We start from the raw sequence: 18,347 nt of genomic DNA on the forward strand, positions 1-18,347 counted from the left end.
GCTCCCCCATCCCTGCACCTGTTGGCATCGTGGTAGTTGTAGCTCTGCTGCAGTATGGTTGGAGACCAAAGTGTAGCGAGTAAGGGGAAGGATGTTTTTAAATGTTGGCCCAACCCAAGGAATACTTCTGGATACTTCTGCTGTCATTGTAAGTGACATTTTTTAGATGTAAAAGATTGAAAGAATTTCTGAAATGCTGCAAACTGAAGGGTACCCAACACTGGAATCATCCAGTCAGGGAAGTAATCTCATCTGGACTTCATCAGATGTCTTCACAGAAAGTAGTGGTGCACTTGTCAGACTGTGTTGCTGGCAGGTACTGAGAACTGGAAATTTGGAGGGAATTGGAAACCACAGACCTGTGAGAGATGGTTGCACACAGCACCTGTAGATGCTTTAGCCCATGCTCTTGGAAATTTGCTTCAGATAAATACAAACCTGAATTGAGTTGATTTCATTCTGACGTGTTAAGTATTACCTGCTGAGTTCACAGCTTGCTTTTATGAAACTCTGTGGTGCTGCCTTCTTGAACTTCAGGCGCTCACGAGTCCATCTGAAATCCAGAGTACTGGTTGTTTCAGTGAATGGTTCCCTGACTTCACTGGTCCATGGTTAACGTTGCTAAACAAGCAACTACCTCTGATGCGTACTTGGCTTCTTCAGCAGTCCTTTTCTTGTGTTTCCCTTGAACATTATGCTGCCTGTAAGCCAATAGATTGGGCAGTGCTGGTCAAAACTCTTAATGGTGTTCATCACCAGTGTGTGGGAACAAGGTAAATACATTTTGGAACAAGAACAAAAAAAAAATCTTTGTGGTTATTAAACATAGAATAGCGTTCAGTCCACCTATGTCCACTACTATGTCACTGCCTTTGAAGTATTGCTGTTGGGACTTGATGAGCAAAACCTCATTTTCTTAGAGATACTATTGTTCAAGTTCTTCATAAACCACACTCTGCTATCTCATCTGTTCTTGGCTGAAATATTTGCTATGTGTATTTCTCCTGGAAAAGGTTCAGACTTGTCCAGCATGTTGTGGTGCAGGTGTGGAACCCGCCCTCTTTTCCTGGTGTGCATTCCTGGCCTGTCTTGGTGAAAGTGTAGTGCCAGTCCAGCACTCCTGTCCCGCCAGAGGGAGGGCTTTGGAGAGGCAGAGAAACATCTCCATTCTTCCTCTCCCTTTTTCCTTTCAGAGTTGAAAAGGAGAAAAACTCCTAAAAATTCAAAGTCCTTTAACAGAACTGCTGACTCAGCTCTTTTAATGTAATCTTTTCTTATTATGATTGTGCTAGGTAGAAGGAATAAAGTAAAGGCAAAGGAAAAAATGTATTAGTAGTCAGATTTTCTTGGAGATTGCCATGTAATATTCTCTTTTAAAAAGTGCAGTAGAAGTATAGCCATAGTATCTGTCTGCAGTGGGAGTGACACCAGTTAGTCTTAAAAGCAAGCATCAGTTGATGTAATTTTTGACATGAATTAGTGACTTGCAGCAAGTATTCTGTGCTTCATACTTTCACAAAAACTTCAGTCCGCAGAAAGTCTTCATCCACTGAGATGTTGACCATCAAGATGGTAATCCAGTGTGGGCTAACTTTCAAGTTCTGGCAAGTCTAATGATATTCTGGGCTTTTTTCTCCTTATTCCAGCTCCAATGAGTATATAAGGAAAATGATTTCTAAACTTGGCTGTAGGAAACAGAAGGCAGCTTACAGCAAGAAATGAAACTTAATACTATTTTCTGGTCCAGACAGTCAGATGACTACAACAGGGATTATTTCTATCCAGGGATGAATTTGTCTCTTTCCCATGCCTTGCCAGACGTTAAGGACATGCGGCTTGTGCAGTTTGTGTTCTTTGTGGAGGAAACCCGCTGTCATTTACAGCTAGAGACATCAAAGCCTGTTCCTTCAGACAGAAGGGCTTGGGGCTTTTCCTTATTCTATTCATAAGAAGGAGTCTGATAAGAGAAGTTTGGCCTGTGAGACTGACATGATATAGAAAATGATTGTATGGTGAAGATACTTGTCTTCATTATTGCTGTATTTCTCAAGACATGGTGTATTTTGTGTGGACTTAACAGAAGCTTGTCTGGTTGCTCCCATAGGCAAACTGTTACTGTCCTCAAATTTTGGAAAGCAGAGGCAGGTTGGGTTTGTAAAGCAGTCTTGCTAAGGAGTCCTGGAGACTCACATCTATCTTCCAACATGGATATAGAAGTAGTTTCATCATGCCAACATTGCTAAGGAGCAATTAGGAAGGTACACCTCAATAATGGTTTCATGCTCTGGGCACAAGGGTGAAAGCAGACCATATGAGCAGCATCTCAGCAAATAAAATCAGCCCCAGCTTCCAGTTTGTTCTTTAATACTTGGTAAAGTGCTGGGAGTGTAGTATTCCTCAGTGGCAACTCCTCTGACTGCAAAGCCCAGCACACACTGCTGTGATTCCAGCAGTGGCTCGTTGTAAGAAATGGGAAGATATTTCATTTCTGTCTGTAGCCTCCTTCTGTCTCTTTCCCTCCATACTGCTCTCCTAGTTTTCAGTGCCACAGACTTTAAAGAGGTGACATTTCTGCATGGGAAGCTTACTTGATATTCTTTTGAGGGCTGAGCACTTTCTGATAGTCTTCCCTTCGAAAAACTCTGGGTTAGCGTACATTCACTTCTACGTGTCTCTGAGAACCAGGAATAAGTTGCAGGGGTTGTCCTCTGCAGTCTGAGGTCAGAGTGCAGCTTTTTGATGTTGTTTCAGGGCCATCTGATAAGAGAGAGATTGAGTAGTCCTACAGCTTCATACCTAAAGCTGAACTGCCTCAAGTATTACCGGATAGAGAAGCATACCCTAACTATCTCTTCTTATGTTGCTGAAGAGACACACAGAGGAAAGCATGTAACTGAATAACATACTTCCCTTTAGTTTAGTGGGGTTTCTACTTATAATAACGGATAACAGTGGGAAAGATACTTTTAAATTGTAAAGTTGTTTCTGTTTTCACATATCCCTTTTGCTGTCCATGTGTGCCGATGGGTGCTAACTAGTCTAGGCAGAAGGAAGCATCCTGATAGTCCTTCCTATAACTTCACAGCATACTTCCTGCTGTAAGCTCTTTCCTAGTACGTATTTCCCATGTTGGCATACTTGCTGTTTTGATGCAGTTCACTGTATGTTTTACATTGCCGGTGAAACCTGCAGGGATGAAAACCCTGCCAAGCCTCAAATATATTTCGTTTCTTTATGGCAAAAGAAGAGGGTAGGCACCTTCTTATTTCTACTGCAGTTGGTTTTATTGATTCCTGATATAGCCTGTTCTGTTTTGTTTTGTTTTCTAGGTGGAGGAGAGATTTAGAAAAACTAATCAGGGCTCCCCTGAAGCACAGTCTAAGCAGATGGGCAAAGTGTTGGAGCCACCAGTGCCTTCAAGATCAGAGTCCTTTTCCAATGGAAACTCAGAACCTGCTCAGCCTGCCCTGCAGAGGCCAATGGAGCCCCAAGTAAGTGCCCAGGAAAATATTGGTGAGCCTGGAGGAAGTGCAACAAGTCCTAACATGTTTCCTTCATTTTTTCAGATCTTGGCGCGTAGTAAGTCTTATGTAAAGAGTAAGACTGTTACGCAAAATAGCTTATTTAGTAGATTGACTTTGTATGTTTTTGCTTATTGTTTTGATAAACAGGTAGATTTCTGTTTTGTTTTTAAAGAAAACTGTTATTCTATTGTTATCTGTGCAAGAAGAGAATAGTAGGCTAAATACTGGTCACAGTTGCAAAACACTTCTACAATTAAGAATTTGATCTGTGCAAAATATTTGTTATCAAAAAGAATGTTCAGGAAAGAAGTGAGCTTAGTCTTCTAAACTCTTTGAAAAAAAAAAAAACAACAGATGTTTTTTTAACAGAATAAGCATTGCTTCAAAGAAATCCACAAAACATGACTAAGAAAAGTCAGTAGGCTTATACTTGCTAAATAAAGCTCTGTTACCACCCCTGGAAAATCAAAAAGAGGTTGAAACCACTGAGCTATGTGATTGCCATCATTCTGTTGTTTGCTAAAGAAAACCTCCAGAACTTGGTAGCTATATCTGATAGGAATTACAGTATAAATTTAAAAAATAATCTGGTCTAAAACTTATAAATAACCTGTAAGTTCTGAGCAATTGAGACATGCTAAATTAAAAGTGTGGTTCTATATTAAGCTCGTCTGTTTCCATGCAGAATTTCTTTCTCCCAAATAAGTCAGTTGATGACAGTGCAAGCTAAACCTATTCCTGATTGTGACTATGCATTGCAGCTCTTTTGGGTGACAGGAGAATTTGAGCAGATGAGAGAGTGGGAGAAATCAGGACGGAACTTCATCTCTGACTCATTAATTCCTGGCTTTTATTCAAACCTCTATGATTATTTCAAAGTACTGCACTTGTATTTTCATGCTCTCTGTGCCAGTTACTTTTAAAGTCTGGCCTTCCACTCACATTAAGAATAATAAGGCTCTTCAACAGCTGTGTGTATAAAAATTGAGGAAATAATAACCATATAAAAATACACACAGCCAACCTAGTGAAAATGAAGTTGAAAGTGAAGTTTTGATTAATTATTAGGTGCAAAGGCAGTGTGTTCCTCAGTTATGATCTTTTCTCCTCCTTGGCTTCAGAAATTAATTTGGAAATATGTGTTTATGCACAAGAAGTAGGCTGGAGTGGAGGGTCAGTGTGGATTTCAAGGAAAATCCCAATGGGTTTTTACCTCTGGAGTCACTGCTGTGCCTTCTTAGTATCTGTAATTGAATATGTGCTTGTGTATGTGTGTGTTTAGTTTGTTGATGAATATGTATATATGTACGGTATATGGTACATATATGGTATATGTATAATATGCATTGTCCATATGTATACTATATACAATAATACAATACATATTATGTTCTTGTATATATATTGCAACGACTATAAAGGAATAAAGGCTTTTTTGTTATGGTCATTCTCCAAAAGTTTGGAACTGTATCTAGTTTCCAAATTTTTTACATAATGTAAACGTCTGTTGGTTTGCACACTTAATAGCCTTCTTTAATTTTGTACATTTCTTCAATTGGATAACCACTTCAAATTTCCGAAACCATTGGTGCTGCCATGAAGCCTGGTCAAAGCCCACTGAAGGCTGGGGGGCAGAAGATGCCTTCTGTCTTGGGTGGCCTTTGGCCCCAGGCTCATGGTGCAGATCATAGGTCCCCTTTTCTTTTGGGCACTAGTCTATGTGTATGTGGAGAGCGTATCTCACAAAGATGCATATGTGCTGTATTTTCAGTCTGTTGCGTTCTTTGGGCGCTTGCCTTGCTTTTAAGTGCATTGATTCCACCCCACGCTTACCTAATGCCATAACAATTTGTCTCTGCCCACCCCACCTGCCTTTATTCTGTGTTAATTGGACAGCCAGTTATTCTGAGCGCATTGAATGTTTTATGTTTTGTTTTCTTGTAAGGTACAGTGGTCCCATCTGGCATCTCTCAAGAACAATGTTTCCCCTGTCTCGCGATCCCATTCCTTCAGTGACCCTTCTCCCAAATTTGCTCATCACCATCTTCGTTCCCAGGACCCATATCCACCTTCACGCAGTGAAGTGCTAAATCAGAGTTCTGACTCTAAGTCGGAGGTACCCGACCCCACCCAAAAGGCTTGGGCTAGATCAGACAGTGACGAGGTGCCTCCAAGGGTAAGGAGTAGAAAGACAGATGTATGCTATTTCTTGATGATGATGATTTTTTTTGAAGGATGTCATAGGCTGGGCACTGGGAAGACCACGCCCTCATAACCACGGTAACAACATTTTAGAAGGCAGATCATCATGTAGGTGTTCATTCAGTGGGCTAACAATAATGAACCTGAAGTACAATATTGAAGCTTCGTATAAAATTGACAATTACTTATAGAATGCAGCTATTTCAGAGAGACAATTGATTATGCAAAGTTAACAAATCATTAGTGTATTCCAGAAAGAATTTAAAATATCCCTGAGGTTATTGCTCAGAGTTAATTTTCATCTCTTCATCTGGTAGCAACCCAAAATGTGAATCATAGACATATTTGAAATTGAGACGGAACTGAACAAAAAGGAAACATTCAATATTTCCTCCTCCTCTCCCCATAAGCCCCTTCCATTCACTGGGATTTGCTTCTTCTAAGTATATTCCTGCTACCCCACCAGTCTTTGCCTTCTGCTGATCCATTCCTGGGCATTTGTTTGGTTCCCCTAAGCTTATTCTCCTAATTCTCATGCTGTTTCAGCAAATTGCTTTGTGCCTCCCCTGCTTCAGTCAAAGTGCCGTATTCTTTTCAAATGTCTCAGTAGTTGGAAGGTAGTGAGGTGTGTATGTGTTTGTGTGGTAGCTATTAAGCACTACTTAACATTAAGATTAAACTTTTGAGTTTTCTTCAAAATCTGAACAGCATCCCTATTAAGGTTTTTGGTTTTGTGGGTATTTGTTTTATTGCTTTTGGTTGTTGATGCTAATTTGAATATAGTCTAAGTGGTGTTAAAATCACAGTATATTCTGTAGCAGGAGGGATGTAATCTTCCTCTTCTTTCTCTCCTGTTCATGGATTTAACTCAGACTTTTTTCTCCCAAGGTACCTGTGAGAACAACATCCCGATCACCAGTTCTGTCCCGTCGTGATTCTCCACTGCAGGGTAGTGGGCAGCAAAATAACCAAGCAGGTCAAAGAAACTCCACAAGGTTTGTCAGCTTGTCTATGTCCATGCCTTTCCTGTGTTGGAAAGAATAGGTTTTATGGGAAGCTAGGATCTTTTTCAGAGAGTTTTTGGCATATCTGTTGGATGTGAAAAGAAGAAAGTTTTCAGTTTTTCACCATTACCAGTCAGTAATGATTAATATTAATTTCCCTTGGTACTCCACACATGCCAACAAACACTGGCTAAATTTCCTCTTGCCTCTCCTTCTTTGAGTTGCCTGCCCTATGATTTTTGCAACAATTTTGAAGTATCCTTAGTATTACTGAAAAATGTGGCTATTCGTGAATATCGTGCCTTCTGGAGCAACAGGTCATCTTGGGTTACTGTGGGGATTACTGGCAGCAGTAGTATTTCTAAGATCTACACTGAAAAGATCTGAGAAACTTTTCAACCTCTCAGCCAGAATCAGACTTGAAGAGACGCAGAAGCAACCGTAAACTGTAACATAGAACATTGGAGGTCAGGAGGGAGGAGAAAAGGATTGCTTCTAAATCTCAGCAAAGCAAAACTTGCAGGAAATGGGTGAGGGTATTCCAAGAGGGACAGGAATTTCCAGCTTTCTGGCTTGTGCTTGAGTGGCCAGGGACCTTCTGAGCCAATTTAAAACCTGCTGCATTTAGCCTGAGAGATCCAGTCGCTTTGGGTTAGATATGTAAGAATGACAGGTAGGGAATTCCTAATAAAATGAAAAGCTTATGCTTACCTAAACATTTTGCTTTGGGCCTCTCAAATGAGATAATAGGTATTTCAGAGGGAGCCATTACTTGTGTTGTGAACTGTCATTGAGGCTCTCAGCTCAGTGTGAGATGTTCTTATAGATCAGTTATTAGCAGAATACTGAAGAAGAATGAAGTTTGAGTTTAGAAACGGAAATCTGAAGTGCATGACCAAGGCTTTTTTCACTCCTCTGATACAGCAATATAGAGCCTCGTCTGCTGTGGGAAAGGGTGGAGAAGCTTGTACCAAGACCAGGCAGTGGCAGTTCTTCAGGTTCAAGCAACTCTGGCTCCCAGCCTGGTTCCCACCCTGGCTCTCAGAGTGGGTCTGGCGAGCGGTTCCGGATGAGATGTAAGTCCTTCCTCACCTACCAGAACATAGGGTCTTTAAACTTACTGAGCCATGTAGCGCTCAGTAAAGAAGGATTGTAGCCATCACTGGGAAAGGCCTTTGAACTTACAGTACTGGATATCTTAGTTTTCAACCCCCCCCCCTTGTCTATGCATGCCTGCTTGGGAAAGATAGACAATACAAATATATCAGGGAACAATGAAACACTTTCCATGTTCATTCACTGCTTCATCTCATGATGCATATTGTCTTTCACCTTGGTGTCTGTTGAATGGGTGCAGTCCTCTAGAGATGGATCTCAGATAAGGGCACGTTAGATGTTGATGCATGCTATTCAGCTTGTGGCTTCGGTCAAATTATGCAGATCCAATCACCTGCAAACCCAATTCCTTGTGCAAAAGAGATGGTATCTGCAAGTACTTTCACAATTGTGTGACAATTAACAGTTATAGGTCAGCTGCACCTATAGAGATCAGAGTTTAGGAAGAATTTTTTGTATAGTCCTTCAGAGAAAATGTAATAATGAACTAGTGAAACTGATGTATTGTTGTCACGCACTGCCTTGATAGCTTTCTCACCTCTTTTCTTCACTCTGAAGTGGGATAAGAAAACATATTTTACCTTCCTGGTGAAATCCCTGTTTTGTTCTGTTTTTCTTCTTGGAACATACAGCATCATCCAAATCAGAGGGTTCACCATCGCAGCGTCATGAAAGTGCACCTAAAAAGCCTGAAGAGAAAAAGGAGGTCTTCAGACCTATCAAGCCTGCTGTAAGTTGCATCTACTTTCTCCTGTCCTCCCTCACACTTAAGTAGCCCCCCAAAATACTGTGTGAACTTCCATTCATGGTGTCATGGAGGGCAAACTTCAGCTTCAGCTGGAGTTTGCTTATAGGCCTGGCAGTAAGTTCTTGGCTCTGTACATCCCTTAAACAATAGAATTTGTTCTCCCTTGGGAATTGATTTCTGCTCTCTCATCTGCTTCCTTCCTAACCTTCACATTCTCTTTCTTTCAATCTTGTGTTTCCTTGCTGTGACTGGACCAATGATAATGCATTTGACCTGAATGTACCAATGGTGTGCTGAATGTTGCAGGGAGAAGTGGTAAGACCTTAAGATGTTGCTATTTCCTCTGAAAATTTTCTGATGTTTCCTTCATGTGGTTGTTGCTATGGTTAATTACAGTTTTATGTGTGCTGGAGTTCTCAGGAGGTTTTTTGCAGTAATTCCAGCTTTCCCTACAACTTCTTTCACATGCTGTCATGATTCTGCACTAGCACCCAAATCTCTCAGTTAGAGCTGCTTGTTTAAAGAAACATAGAAGTTGGTCCTTCACTTCTGGTGTATAATATGTGAAGTATTTGCCATAAACTGTATTAATCTAAATAAATCATAGCTACGCAGTTAAGAGCAGCTTGCACTGACCACAAACCTGTTTTATCCACACCCCAAGCCCCTGACAGAAAAGCTGCTTATGTCCCAGTACAGTTGTGTGTGACTGAGTTAGTGCTAAAGGATCTGACTGCTCAGGTGAACTTAGAGCAGATCCATGAACCCGGACATGAGTGAAAAGGTTTAAAGTTGATCAGCTCTGTGCAATTGACCGAATACACTGTGCTTTGGGTGGCTCAGTAACTCTTAAGTTCCTTCTGCTGTCTCGCTGCCAAGAGTATCATGTGTTGGATGCTATTAACCTGCAAAGTTAAAAATGAACTGCAGCAGTCAACCACTGAGTCAAAGTAGATCTGGATGCCTATGTAAGTCTTTCATATGATATAGTGGAACAAACTGAAGTCATAATCAAAATAGTTTAGACTTAAATCAAAGGAAGCAGTAGTGCCATGGAAACACAGCAGTGGACGAGTGAACTTCGGCACTCATTCATTGGGACTGCCTTGCAAACTATTTTCTGTTGACTGCAACACAGTTTTTTCCTCCTTTTCCCATCAGGATTTAACTGCATTGGCAAAGGAGCTGCGAGCAGTAGAGGATGTGCGACCTCCACATAAAGTGACAGATTATTCGTCCTCAAGTGAGGAGTCAGGGACGACAGATGAAGAAGATGATGATATGGAACAAGAAGGAGCAGATGAATCTACTTCTGGACCAGATGATGTCCGAGCAGTGTTAGTTCTGTGTTCTGCTTATGTTTTTACTATTAGGGGGTTGAAGGAAAAGAATGTTGGACATTTGGGCTTGTGCGTTAGTTCTGTCAGCTTACAGCAACCTATGAACAAGGCATAGCAGCCTTGTGCACTCAAATTCCAAAAGTCTTTTCAAAATCAAGCATTTAGGAGCCAAGTTAACAGATAAGTCTCTTTAAGTTATTACTCTAAGTGAGAAATCAGCTTTGCAGCTCCTCAAGAAAGTGCTGTGGGCCCACAGTGAAGTAGGCTGGACTGCGCTTCTACGTGTAAATTATATCCTTTCCCTCTTCTCTGCTTGGATTTGTAGTTTTAGCAGAGTTTAACAAATTTCTAACTTTTTTTTTTGAGAGAAGCTTTTGTAGGCAGGTTATGTAAATACTCCACTCTGGTCACAACCTCAAATTTAATTTTGACTGTACCTTGGTGTGGAGAGTGGAAGTTAGGACACAAATACTCTTATCTCATCCTGATTATTTTTTTATCTGGCAAATAGGTCAACACTGAACTTGAGCAATGGTGAAACAGAGTCTGTAAAAACTATGATTGTCCATGATGATGTGGAGAGTGAACCTGCCTTGACTCCTTCTAAGGAGGGCACCTTAATTGTCCGACAGGTATTGCTTTTCCTTCTCTGTGCAGTGTTGCACCTTTTCTGTGCTCATTAACCCACTCGCTCATTCACCCATGCTGTTTCTACATTATATTCGTTGTTCGTATTATCAAGACACAGCTCTAGTGAATTTCAGACGAGCAAGGTGTTTGATGCATGCAAAGAGGAGAGTAGCCCTTCACCCTTTGCTACTGTTTTGCATGCTTTCCAGTGACACCCATGGCAGCACCGTGCAGAGTACCTCAAAGTCTGTGGGAGAGAATGGTAGAAAAGCTGCAGGTGTGTGGAGCCGGTACCTGGAGCAAGAAACTTAGTTTAGTTTTGTTTTACCACTGAGGCAAATGTGACTCTCAGGAGTGGGACTGGGAGGGTGGCTGGAGGAGAAGTATACAGGGCTGTAAAAAAATTCTTTTGTAGTTGAGGGCATACAGACCACCCAGATAGCACACACACTCTCACACACACAAATTCATGTGGGGGAATGGAGAAGCAAGAAGATGCTAAAGCAGGGAGTATGGACAGAGCTAGAGCGCTGTGGTGTTGCTTTTAATTGTGAAAGTATTGCATTTGTGTGCCTGTGAAAGATAACAATTCCCTGCTTTTAAATGAGCTTATGTTAATGAGCGTGTTAGCTTATAGGAGTTTCTCCAATAATCACATTTTCTGAATTTCACAATTGAATGCCAATTTCTCCATTGAGCCCTCTGGTTTGAAAATTAAGATTTCATGCTTATTGTTTTAGTTAGGTGAAGGCACTCACCAGATGGTCAATGTTCATATCTCTGTAGGATTTAAGTTAGTTTTAAACAAAACAGTAGGGAAAGAGATTCTCCCGCACCCCCCACAATGTGATTGTCTGCATTCTGGTGGAGTACTTACCAGTGCAGTTGCTTTCACATTAATTTCTAGAACTGCCTGTGCAAGTCTACCACACAAAGTAAGCTTCTGCTGCCAGAAAAGGTGGGAATTTGCAGAATTGAAGTAATGCTGCCCACTTTCCCCTTCAATCCTGATGTCAAGGCATAGATTGTCAGCTTATTTAAAAACTAATGTAAAGAGGTAGGAAAGAGTGAGGGAGAGGAGAGAGGTTGTTAGAGATATAGACCTTTAAGCAGCACTTGAGCAAGACAAGTGTGCCTGTTTTCTCTACAGAGTACAGTTGACAAAAAGCGTGCCAGCCATCATGAGAGCAATGGCTTTGCCGGTCGCATTCACCTCTTGCCAGATCTCTTACAGCAAAGCCATTCCTCCTCCACTTCCTCCACCTCCTCTTCCCCATCCTCCAGCCAGCCGACACCCACCATGTCCCCACAGACACCCCAGGACAAGCTAACTACTAATGAGGTATGTCTTACACCACAGCTGGCTGCTTTCGTAGGGCTATAGCAGCATTGCCTAGTAGCTAGTTTGCAAAGGAACTCCAGCCAATCTCCCCTGCTTTTTTTTCTGTCACCTTTATTCCCACCCCCAAAATAACACATTTCAGTTCTCTGTAAGAAGCCCTTAACTCTAGAGCAGTCCCACGCCAAACTTGCCAGTTTACTATTTTTGCTTCCTCTTAGTGAGTCATTAATTGCATGGCGTTTGTTTTAATCTAAACTTGACTGCTGTATTTTCTAGACAATATTCTTTATTTTTTAATTCTGTTTTATTCTGGGAGAAGGCTAATTGTGAGCAGTGTGCTTCTTAAAAATTAGCAGTTAATTTTGCCTTTGTCAATAGAGGCTGAGCACATATAAAAGTGCTTGTGGAAGCTCATCCTTTGGAAGAGGAAGCCACCGTGGAAGGATTTTTAAAACTTACCACGTGGGCTTGGATGAACACATCAGGTGTTAGCCATGAGGCTTTAAAATCCTTAGGTATTATTGCTTTGGAATAATGAATGAGGAAAACGTTTGTGCTCTGAAATGCAGCTGCGTAAACGTGCCCTCTACCAGTGCTGCTTGTGTCTGTTGGAGAACCAGGGCTTTTCTACTGGGGAAGCTCCCTCCTGCTGTCCTGGGCTAGCCCCAAGGCACTGATAGCAGTAGTGCCTTCCTTCTGTCACCAAGCACTGCTAGATAAGCCCTGCCATTCACGTACGTATGGTCCCTCGAAGCAGGGGAGATGCACGCATGTGAACAGAGGGCACTGTTCCCCCCCTTAATACCTCCAGCAGCCAGTCAGGAGCCCAGCGTGGCTGCTCTGCTCCCACTGGGTGGCCAGCTGTTCAGGGAGAGCCTCTGTGCAAACAAGGGTGGCACAAGGGGAGGGTAACTTATGGAGAGAATCAGCTGCTTCTCAGTCTAGAGCCATCCTACCCTGTAGGTATAGAAGTGCTGGGATGGGAGGAATGGATTGCAGTGAGTTGGGTGGGCCCTTGGCAATGCACATTTTTACAATGGATTCAAAAATGCTTCTGAACCCCATAACAGGAGGGTGGGTGGGAGGGTTTCCTCCTGGAAATTCAGTTAGTGTAATATTTCATTTTCAGTTATGCTTCATCTGTCTTTGATCTATGTAAAAGCACACTCTTGTAGGTTACAGAGATCAGGCAATGGATCCACAGATATGCTTGTTCCTTCCTTTGATCCGAGCAATAAATGTGTAGGGTTTGGTTAATTCAGCCTGGTAGGCGGAGGCAGTGGCAGTGGCTGGTGGTGAAGGAGCCTCTTGGTATTTAGCTGTGCAGGGGAGTGATGTGCTCATAAGACCCATCGCTATTTTTTTGTGCAGAGTAGAGGCTTGGAAGGATCAGAGATTGAAGATTAGTTGTTGATGATGAAGTCTCTAACTATATTTGCATAAGACTGAGCAAAAAACCCAGTACTGCTTGGTATAACTCACCCACATGCACACCCTTTATGTATATAATACATATATATTTTTACTTGTCCCATTCTGCTTCAATGTGCAGTGTTGTCACTTTTATACTAAACTGGCAAGAGTCTTTAAGTTGTTCCATTTCCACTTTTAACAGTTCATTGTTTCACTTGTCTTCTTCCTTTCTTTATGTTTTTTTTTTTTTTCTCATGTTTAGACCATATAACTCAGCAAGCACCAGTGATTTTATTCACTACATATTCATAGCTCCATATCACTGTTTGCTACACCTTCCACACTAATGAGCCCCTTTGTTCGATACAGGTTTAATATTTTGCTTTATCAAATAAAGGTGGAAGAACCTGCTGCAGCTTTCTGGCAAGAGGCTCAGGTTAAACAAAATAGGGAGAGCAAATAGCAATGGACAGTGAAACATAAACCATCACAGAAGTGAATGCTTGATTGCATATGGTTCTGATTTTGTTGCACAAGCCAAGAGATCGAATTTCAGAACTTATTTCTTAACTAGTTCATTTTAGGAAATTCTTCATAAATACTGAAGTTGAGTATAGAGAGTTGAGTATAGAGAGCTTTAAGATAAGGTAGTGGACATATATTTAAGCAGATTTTTCAAAACGAGGCATTCCCTCACTTTGTGCCTGATCATAGGGGCCACACAAAAAATCTTTGCTAGCAGCTGAGGTGACAGAGATGAGGATTTAGCTACATGCATTTTGCTGTAACATGTGCAGTGTGTGTACATGTTCAGTTGTGGTGCCTGTAGTGCATTATGTATTTGTAAAGGAAGTATAAAAGCTTGGGGAGGCTCTGTAGTGACTTTATAATGTTGGTTGTTGTTGTCCTTGCTTTTTATTGTCATTAATATTAATAAAGTTGAAATTTACATTGCAGACTCAGTCCGCTAGTAACACACTCCAGAAACACAAATCTTCCTCCTCCTTTACACCTTTTATAGACCCCAGATTACTACAGATATCTCCATCTAGTGGGACAACTGTGACTTCTGTGGGTAAGTAAAATAGATGAAGACGCCAATTGAAAAGGGGTTCAGTTACTTCAGTGGCTCTTTAAAGTACTGCAAGTGTTACCATCATGCTTTTTATTTTATTTGCAGTGGATTGCATAGTTTTATTTCTTTTTCCATTTACATTTCTTACAAAAAGAAAGGCTTGCTCAATATTCTCAGTTATCAATTTGAGTTGTTTGATGTGAACAATATATGGCCAGAATCCATCACTTAAGGGATACTACACGCGCTTTACTTTTCTTTTTTTTCAGTAGGATTTTCTAGTGAAGCAATGAGATCAGAGGCAATAAGGCAAGACCCAACGCGGAAAGGATCAGTTGTCAACGTGAATCCTACAAATACACGACCACAAAGTGATACCCCAGAGATCCGCAAATACAAGAAAAGATTCAATTCTGAGATACTGTGTGCTGCCTTATGGGGTAAGGAAAACCTGTTCTTTACTTGCCTCATGCAGTGCTGAAGTGCAGAAATGCCATTATGCCTTTGTGATCTTTGAGAACCTCTCTCTCAAACCTCAGCTATTTCTTTGCATTTTTTCAATGCTCATGTAAATCTTTTCGCTGCAATATCTGATTGTTTTTATTACAGTTTTACAATATGTTGCTTCTGCTTTGATACAATTTCTTCTGTATAAATGCTTCCAGTGGTAGGAAGGAAGTTCAGACTTCACTCAGCTCTCTCTAACCCCTTCTAGTGCATTTCTTACAGCTTTGGGGAGCTTTGAGGAGCTTGTGATGATCTTTGCATATTACACCTGCAGACAGGGTATTCCATTTCAAAAATAACCATCTTGATGCTGATACCACAGCACTTGATTAAGATGTGTTTCGTAAGATGACTTTCCACTTCAGTCATCAGTTTATGTAGGAAGAGAAGTGTAGGAGGAACACTTTCCAGCATGAGACTTGGCTTTGTTTCTTGTAAGGTGGTTAATGGCATGTAGAAGCTGAGTGTTAGGATATCAGCTGACCCACTATGTCTGACCTTATTAGAAGGGCTAACTTTTAACAATTTCAGACAGTTAGTCAGTATCCTGTGCTGGTGAAAGGCTTAGGGCAGTGCTTGTTGCTTGCTACAATGTGAAACTGCTGCTACAGTGCCAGGCTGAAAGCTTTTCTCTACTGCGTAACTTCTCTGTGGGGTCACCTGAGGTTTTTCTTTACCTAGATGTTAAGAAGTGATGCTAGTATATATCATGCAGATATTTATATAGTATTCTTAAAGCCAACACTATAAATACATATGCATGTAATTTTAAAGACTATGAAGAAGAGATGTGGCCAGTCCCCAGAGTCACATGGTGTGTAGGTTTTCTTCTTTACATTTTCACAGCTCTTTGCAAGATTTCAGTTATCTTTTGAGAAAATTTCCTGCATTTCTTGTTTTTCAGAACAGCATTGTTGACCTTTCCCTATTGCCTGCAAAGCCATGTCAGTTAAATAGCTTTTCTAACACCTTATCCTCTTCCTATCTGCATTTTTCTTTATTTTCAAAGTTTACTGGTAAGAATTTTTACCCCCATGCTACTTCTGCATGTATTCATATGAATAATTTTCTGGTAAAACAAGGAAACTTGTGCAAGCGTTAGCTTTCAGACTCTGAGAGGCAAAGAGAAGTCATATGGGATCAGTAAAGATGACTCATAGTTTCTCTGATCTGGCTTGTTTTGCCAATAGCAATTTGTGTTAATGGTTTAATATTTCTTTGATCTATATATCTGACTGTTACGGTGATTTAAAATGTAGGTGTAAAATCTGAGATGTTTTACAGCTGTAACAAAGCACTTCCTTATTGAACATTTATTGCTGAACTGATGGTGGTCCAAGCTCGATGCACATGCTTATTTCTTGATAAGTTCTAGCTTCCTTTTCCTTTAAGCAAATGAGGTCATTCTATAGTGATGTTTCTTATTTAAAAAGAAGACACTTCCTTTGCTTTGTTTTTCTTTTCCAATGCTAATGCCAGTGTCTGGTAGATTTCTGGTTGTATTAGTTCTGTGACACTATTTCTAATGGCACTGAGTGGTGAAAGTTAATGATATGGATGCAATAGCACAGATTTTTACAGCCAGACTCTGCAGAGACCCTGTGCCTTTTCAGGAAACATTTCCATGTTTGAGAAATCAGAACTGTTTAATCATAGAGTGCAGGTAGAAGAAGACCTGACTGGCTGTGAACAAAGACAATGTCTGCATTTTAAAATACAGGCACTGTTTGCCACCAGCATGGTACCTCATTAGTTTCATCTTGATATAGCTAAGGGGGAAGGAGTTTGGGATGGGCACACATGTCAACTCAGAGCAGAGACAACTGTGATGCAAGGGCAGAGGAAGAGGTGAGGGTGGAGGCAGAAGCACCTGAGCCTTGATATGCAAAGAGAGAAAGGGACTGAGAGGCAGCAGTTTGTGTGTGATTTTGTTTTGACTATAAACCACAGTGAATAAGAGTAAAAAATATGTATCAAAGCTGTATCACTTACAGCTTTAGTTGTTCAGACCTGGAGCTGCAGGAAAGAGGCTGAGAGGTGGGTGCTCCCTTAGCCTATTTGGTGCTCCTGCACCCTGTGCCTCACTCTTCCTGTATCCTTCCTCCATTTACTGGTTTGAGGATGTGTCCTAGTGTGGGAGATGGGAGATTTGAAATACACCCGGAGATGTGCAGTGGGAGCCAGCAGTTTCAGACCTGTGTAGGGGCTACATAGGAGGGCGGAAAGGAGATAGTGGAGACATCAGTAGCTCTTTAGTTTACCACCATTCCTTCTTGTCCTATCACTGTCTGTCTGTGTAAGAAGTCAGTCTTCCTCCATGTTTGTAAGCTCCCTTTAAGTACTGAAAGGCCACAGTGGGTCTTCCTGCAGCCTCCTCTTCTCCAGAATGAACAAACTCAGCTCCTTCAGCCTTTATTCACAGAAGAGGTGCTCCAGCCCTCTGACCGTCTTTCTTGTTCTGGGGGTCCCAGACCTGGATTCAGTGCTCCAGGTAGGGTCTCACAAAGGCAGAACATAGGAGGACAATCGCCTCTCTCTTCCTTCTGGCCTCACCTCTTTTGATATGGCCCAGGATACATTTGGAAGAGGCAAGAGAGAGGAAAATGGAGATGTATAATGATGTGTCACTCCTCCATGGTCTCTCTCTTCCATCCAGAGGCTTTTGAGAGTCCCCGAACACCATTATCACTTCCTGGCTGTGGCTCTGCTCCCCCATAACACCTCATCCCCCTTAGGAAAAGGTGCACCATAGGATAGGGTGAATGTTCCCTCATTTTTCCAACTCCTCCAACATGTGATAGTGAGGATGATGTTTAGGTGGCTTTCCCATATGCCTTGGAGGTGGGCAGTTTTGCTGAGTAATGTGCTTCTTCAGTGCTTTGAGAAGGCAAACGATTGCTATAGACGCAGGCTATACTCAGATGCAGACTCCTATGGGTCACATGCTGCATTAGAAAGGGTTTGTTATGTGATGAGTTGGTGTATGACCATTAGCACTTGTATAGACTACATCTACAGATTGTCTGTGCAGAGATTAAAGCACTAAGCAATATAATTATGATTATCTTCTGTGAGTTTCTCTTTTATTGTTTCATTATTTTACTGTGCTTAAGGATAGTAAGTTTTACATTGAGATTGCAACAGAGAAGTGTAATGGAAATCAAACCATGCATGTGGTTTGTGTTCCATTCTCTGTACTGTATTTGACCTTCCTCTTCACAATTTGTGGACTCTGGGACTGTAATAATTATTGAAATGTATGAAATTTATTATCATAAATTATGAAATTTATGAAATGTAGTGTCATAAATTATGAAAATTATGAAATTTAAAAGTAATTACATATTAATAGATTTTAAAGCCTTTTGGTATGCCATATGAGTATATGTATACATATACACAAATAGAATGCAATTGGCTTTAAGAACCAAGGTTCCATATACTCT

General features: G+C 41.1%; 1 protein-coding gene across 8 annotated transcripts in view; it reads left to right on the forward strand.

Moving 5' to 3' along the window:
* Nucleotides 1–18,347, forward strand: part of MAP4K4 (mitogen-activated protein kinase kinase kinase kinase 4) — a 151,648-nt gene that overhangs the window by 116,739 nt on the left and 16,562 nt on the right. For 3 of the 8 annotated variants that reach the window (XM_031605192.2, XM_090127658.1, XM_090127664.1), the window contains 10 exons: nt 3,330–3,491; nt 5,470–5,700; nt 6,615–6,721; nt 7,655–7,806; nt 8,479–8,576; nt 9,756–9,931; nt 10,446–10,566; nt 11,715–11,906; nt 14,277–14,394; nt 14,664–14,834. In XM_031605192.2, coding sequence (XP_031461052.1) covers nt 3,330–3,491; nt 5,470–5,700; nt 6,615–6,721; nt 7,655–7,806; nt 8,479–8,576; nt 9,756–9,931; nt 10,446–10,566; nt 11,715–11,906; nt 14,277–14,394; nt 14,664–14,834 — 1,528 coding nt within the window. The remainder of the gene's footprint in view (nt 1–3,329; nt 3,492–5,469; nt 5,701–6,614; nt 6,722–7,654; nt 7,807–8,478; nt 8,577–9,755; nt 9,932–10,445; nt 10,567–11,714; nt 11,907–14,276; nt 14,395–14,663; nt 14,835–18,347) is intronic. The other 5 variants (XM_090127671.1, XM_090127697.1, XM_090127652.1 and 2 more) reach the window with 4 other exon arrangements.

This window comes from Phasianus colchicus, chromosome 1 (genome assembly GCF_987193195.1).
Source record: "Phasianus colchicus chromosome 1, bPhaCol1.hap1.1, whole genome shotgun sequence".
Classification (NCBI taxonomy): domain Eukaryota; kingdom Metazoa; phylum Chordata; class Aves; order Galliformes; family Phasianidae; genus Phasianus; species Phasianus colchicus.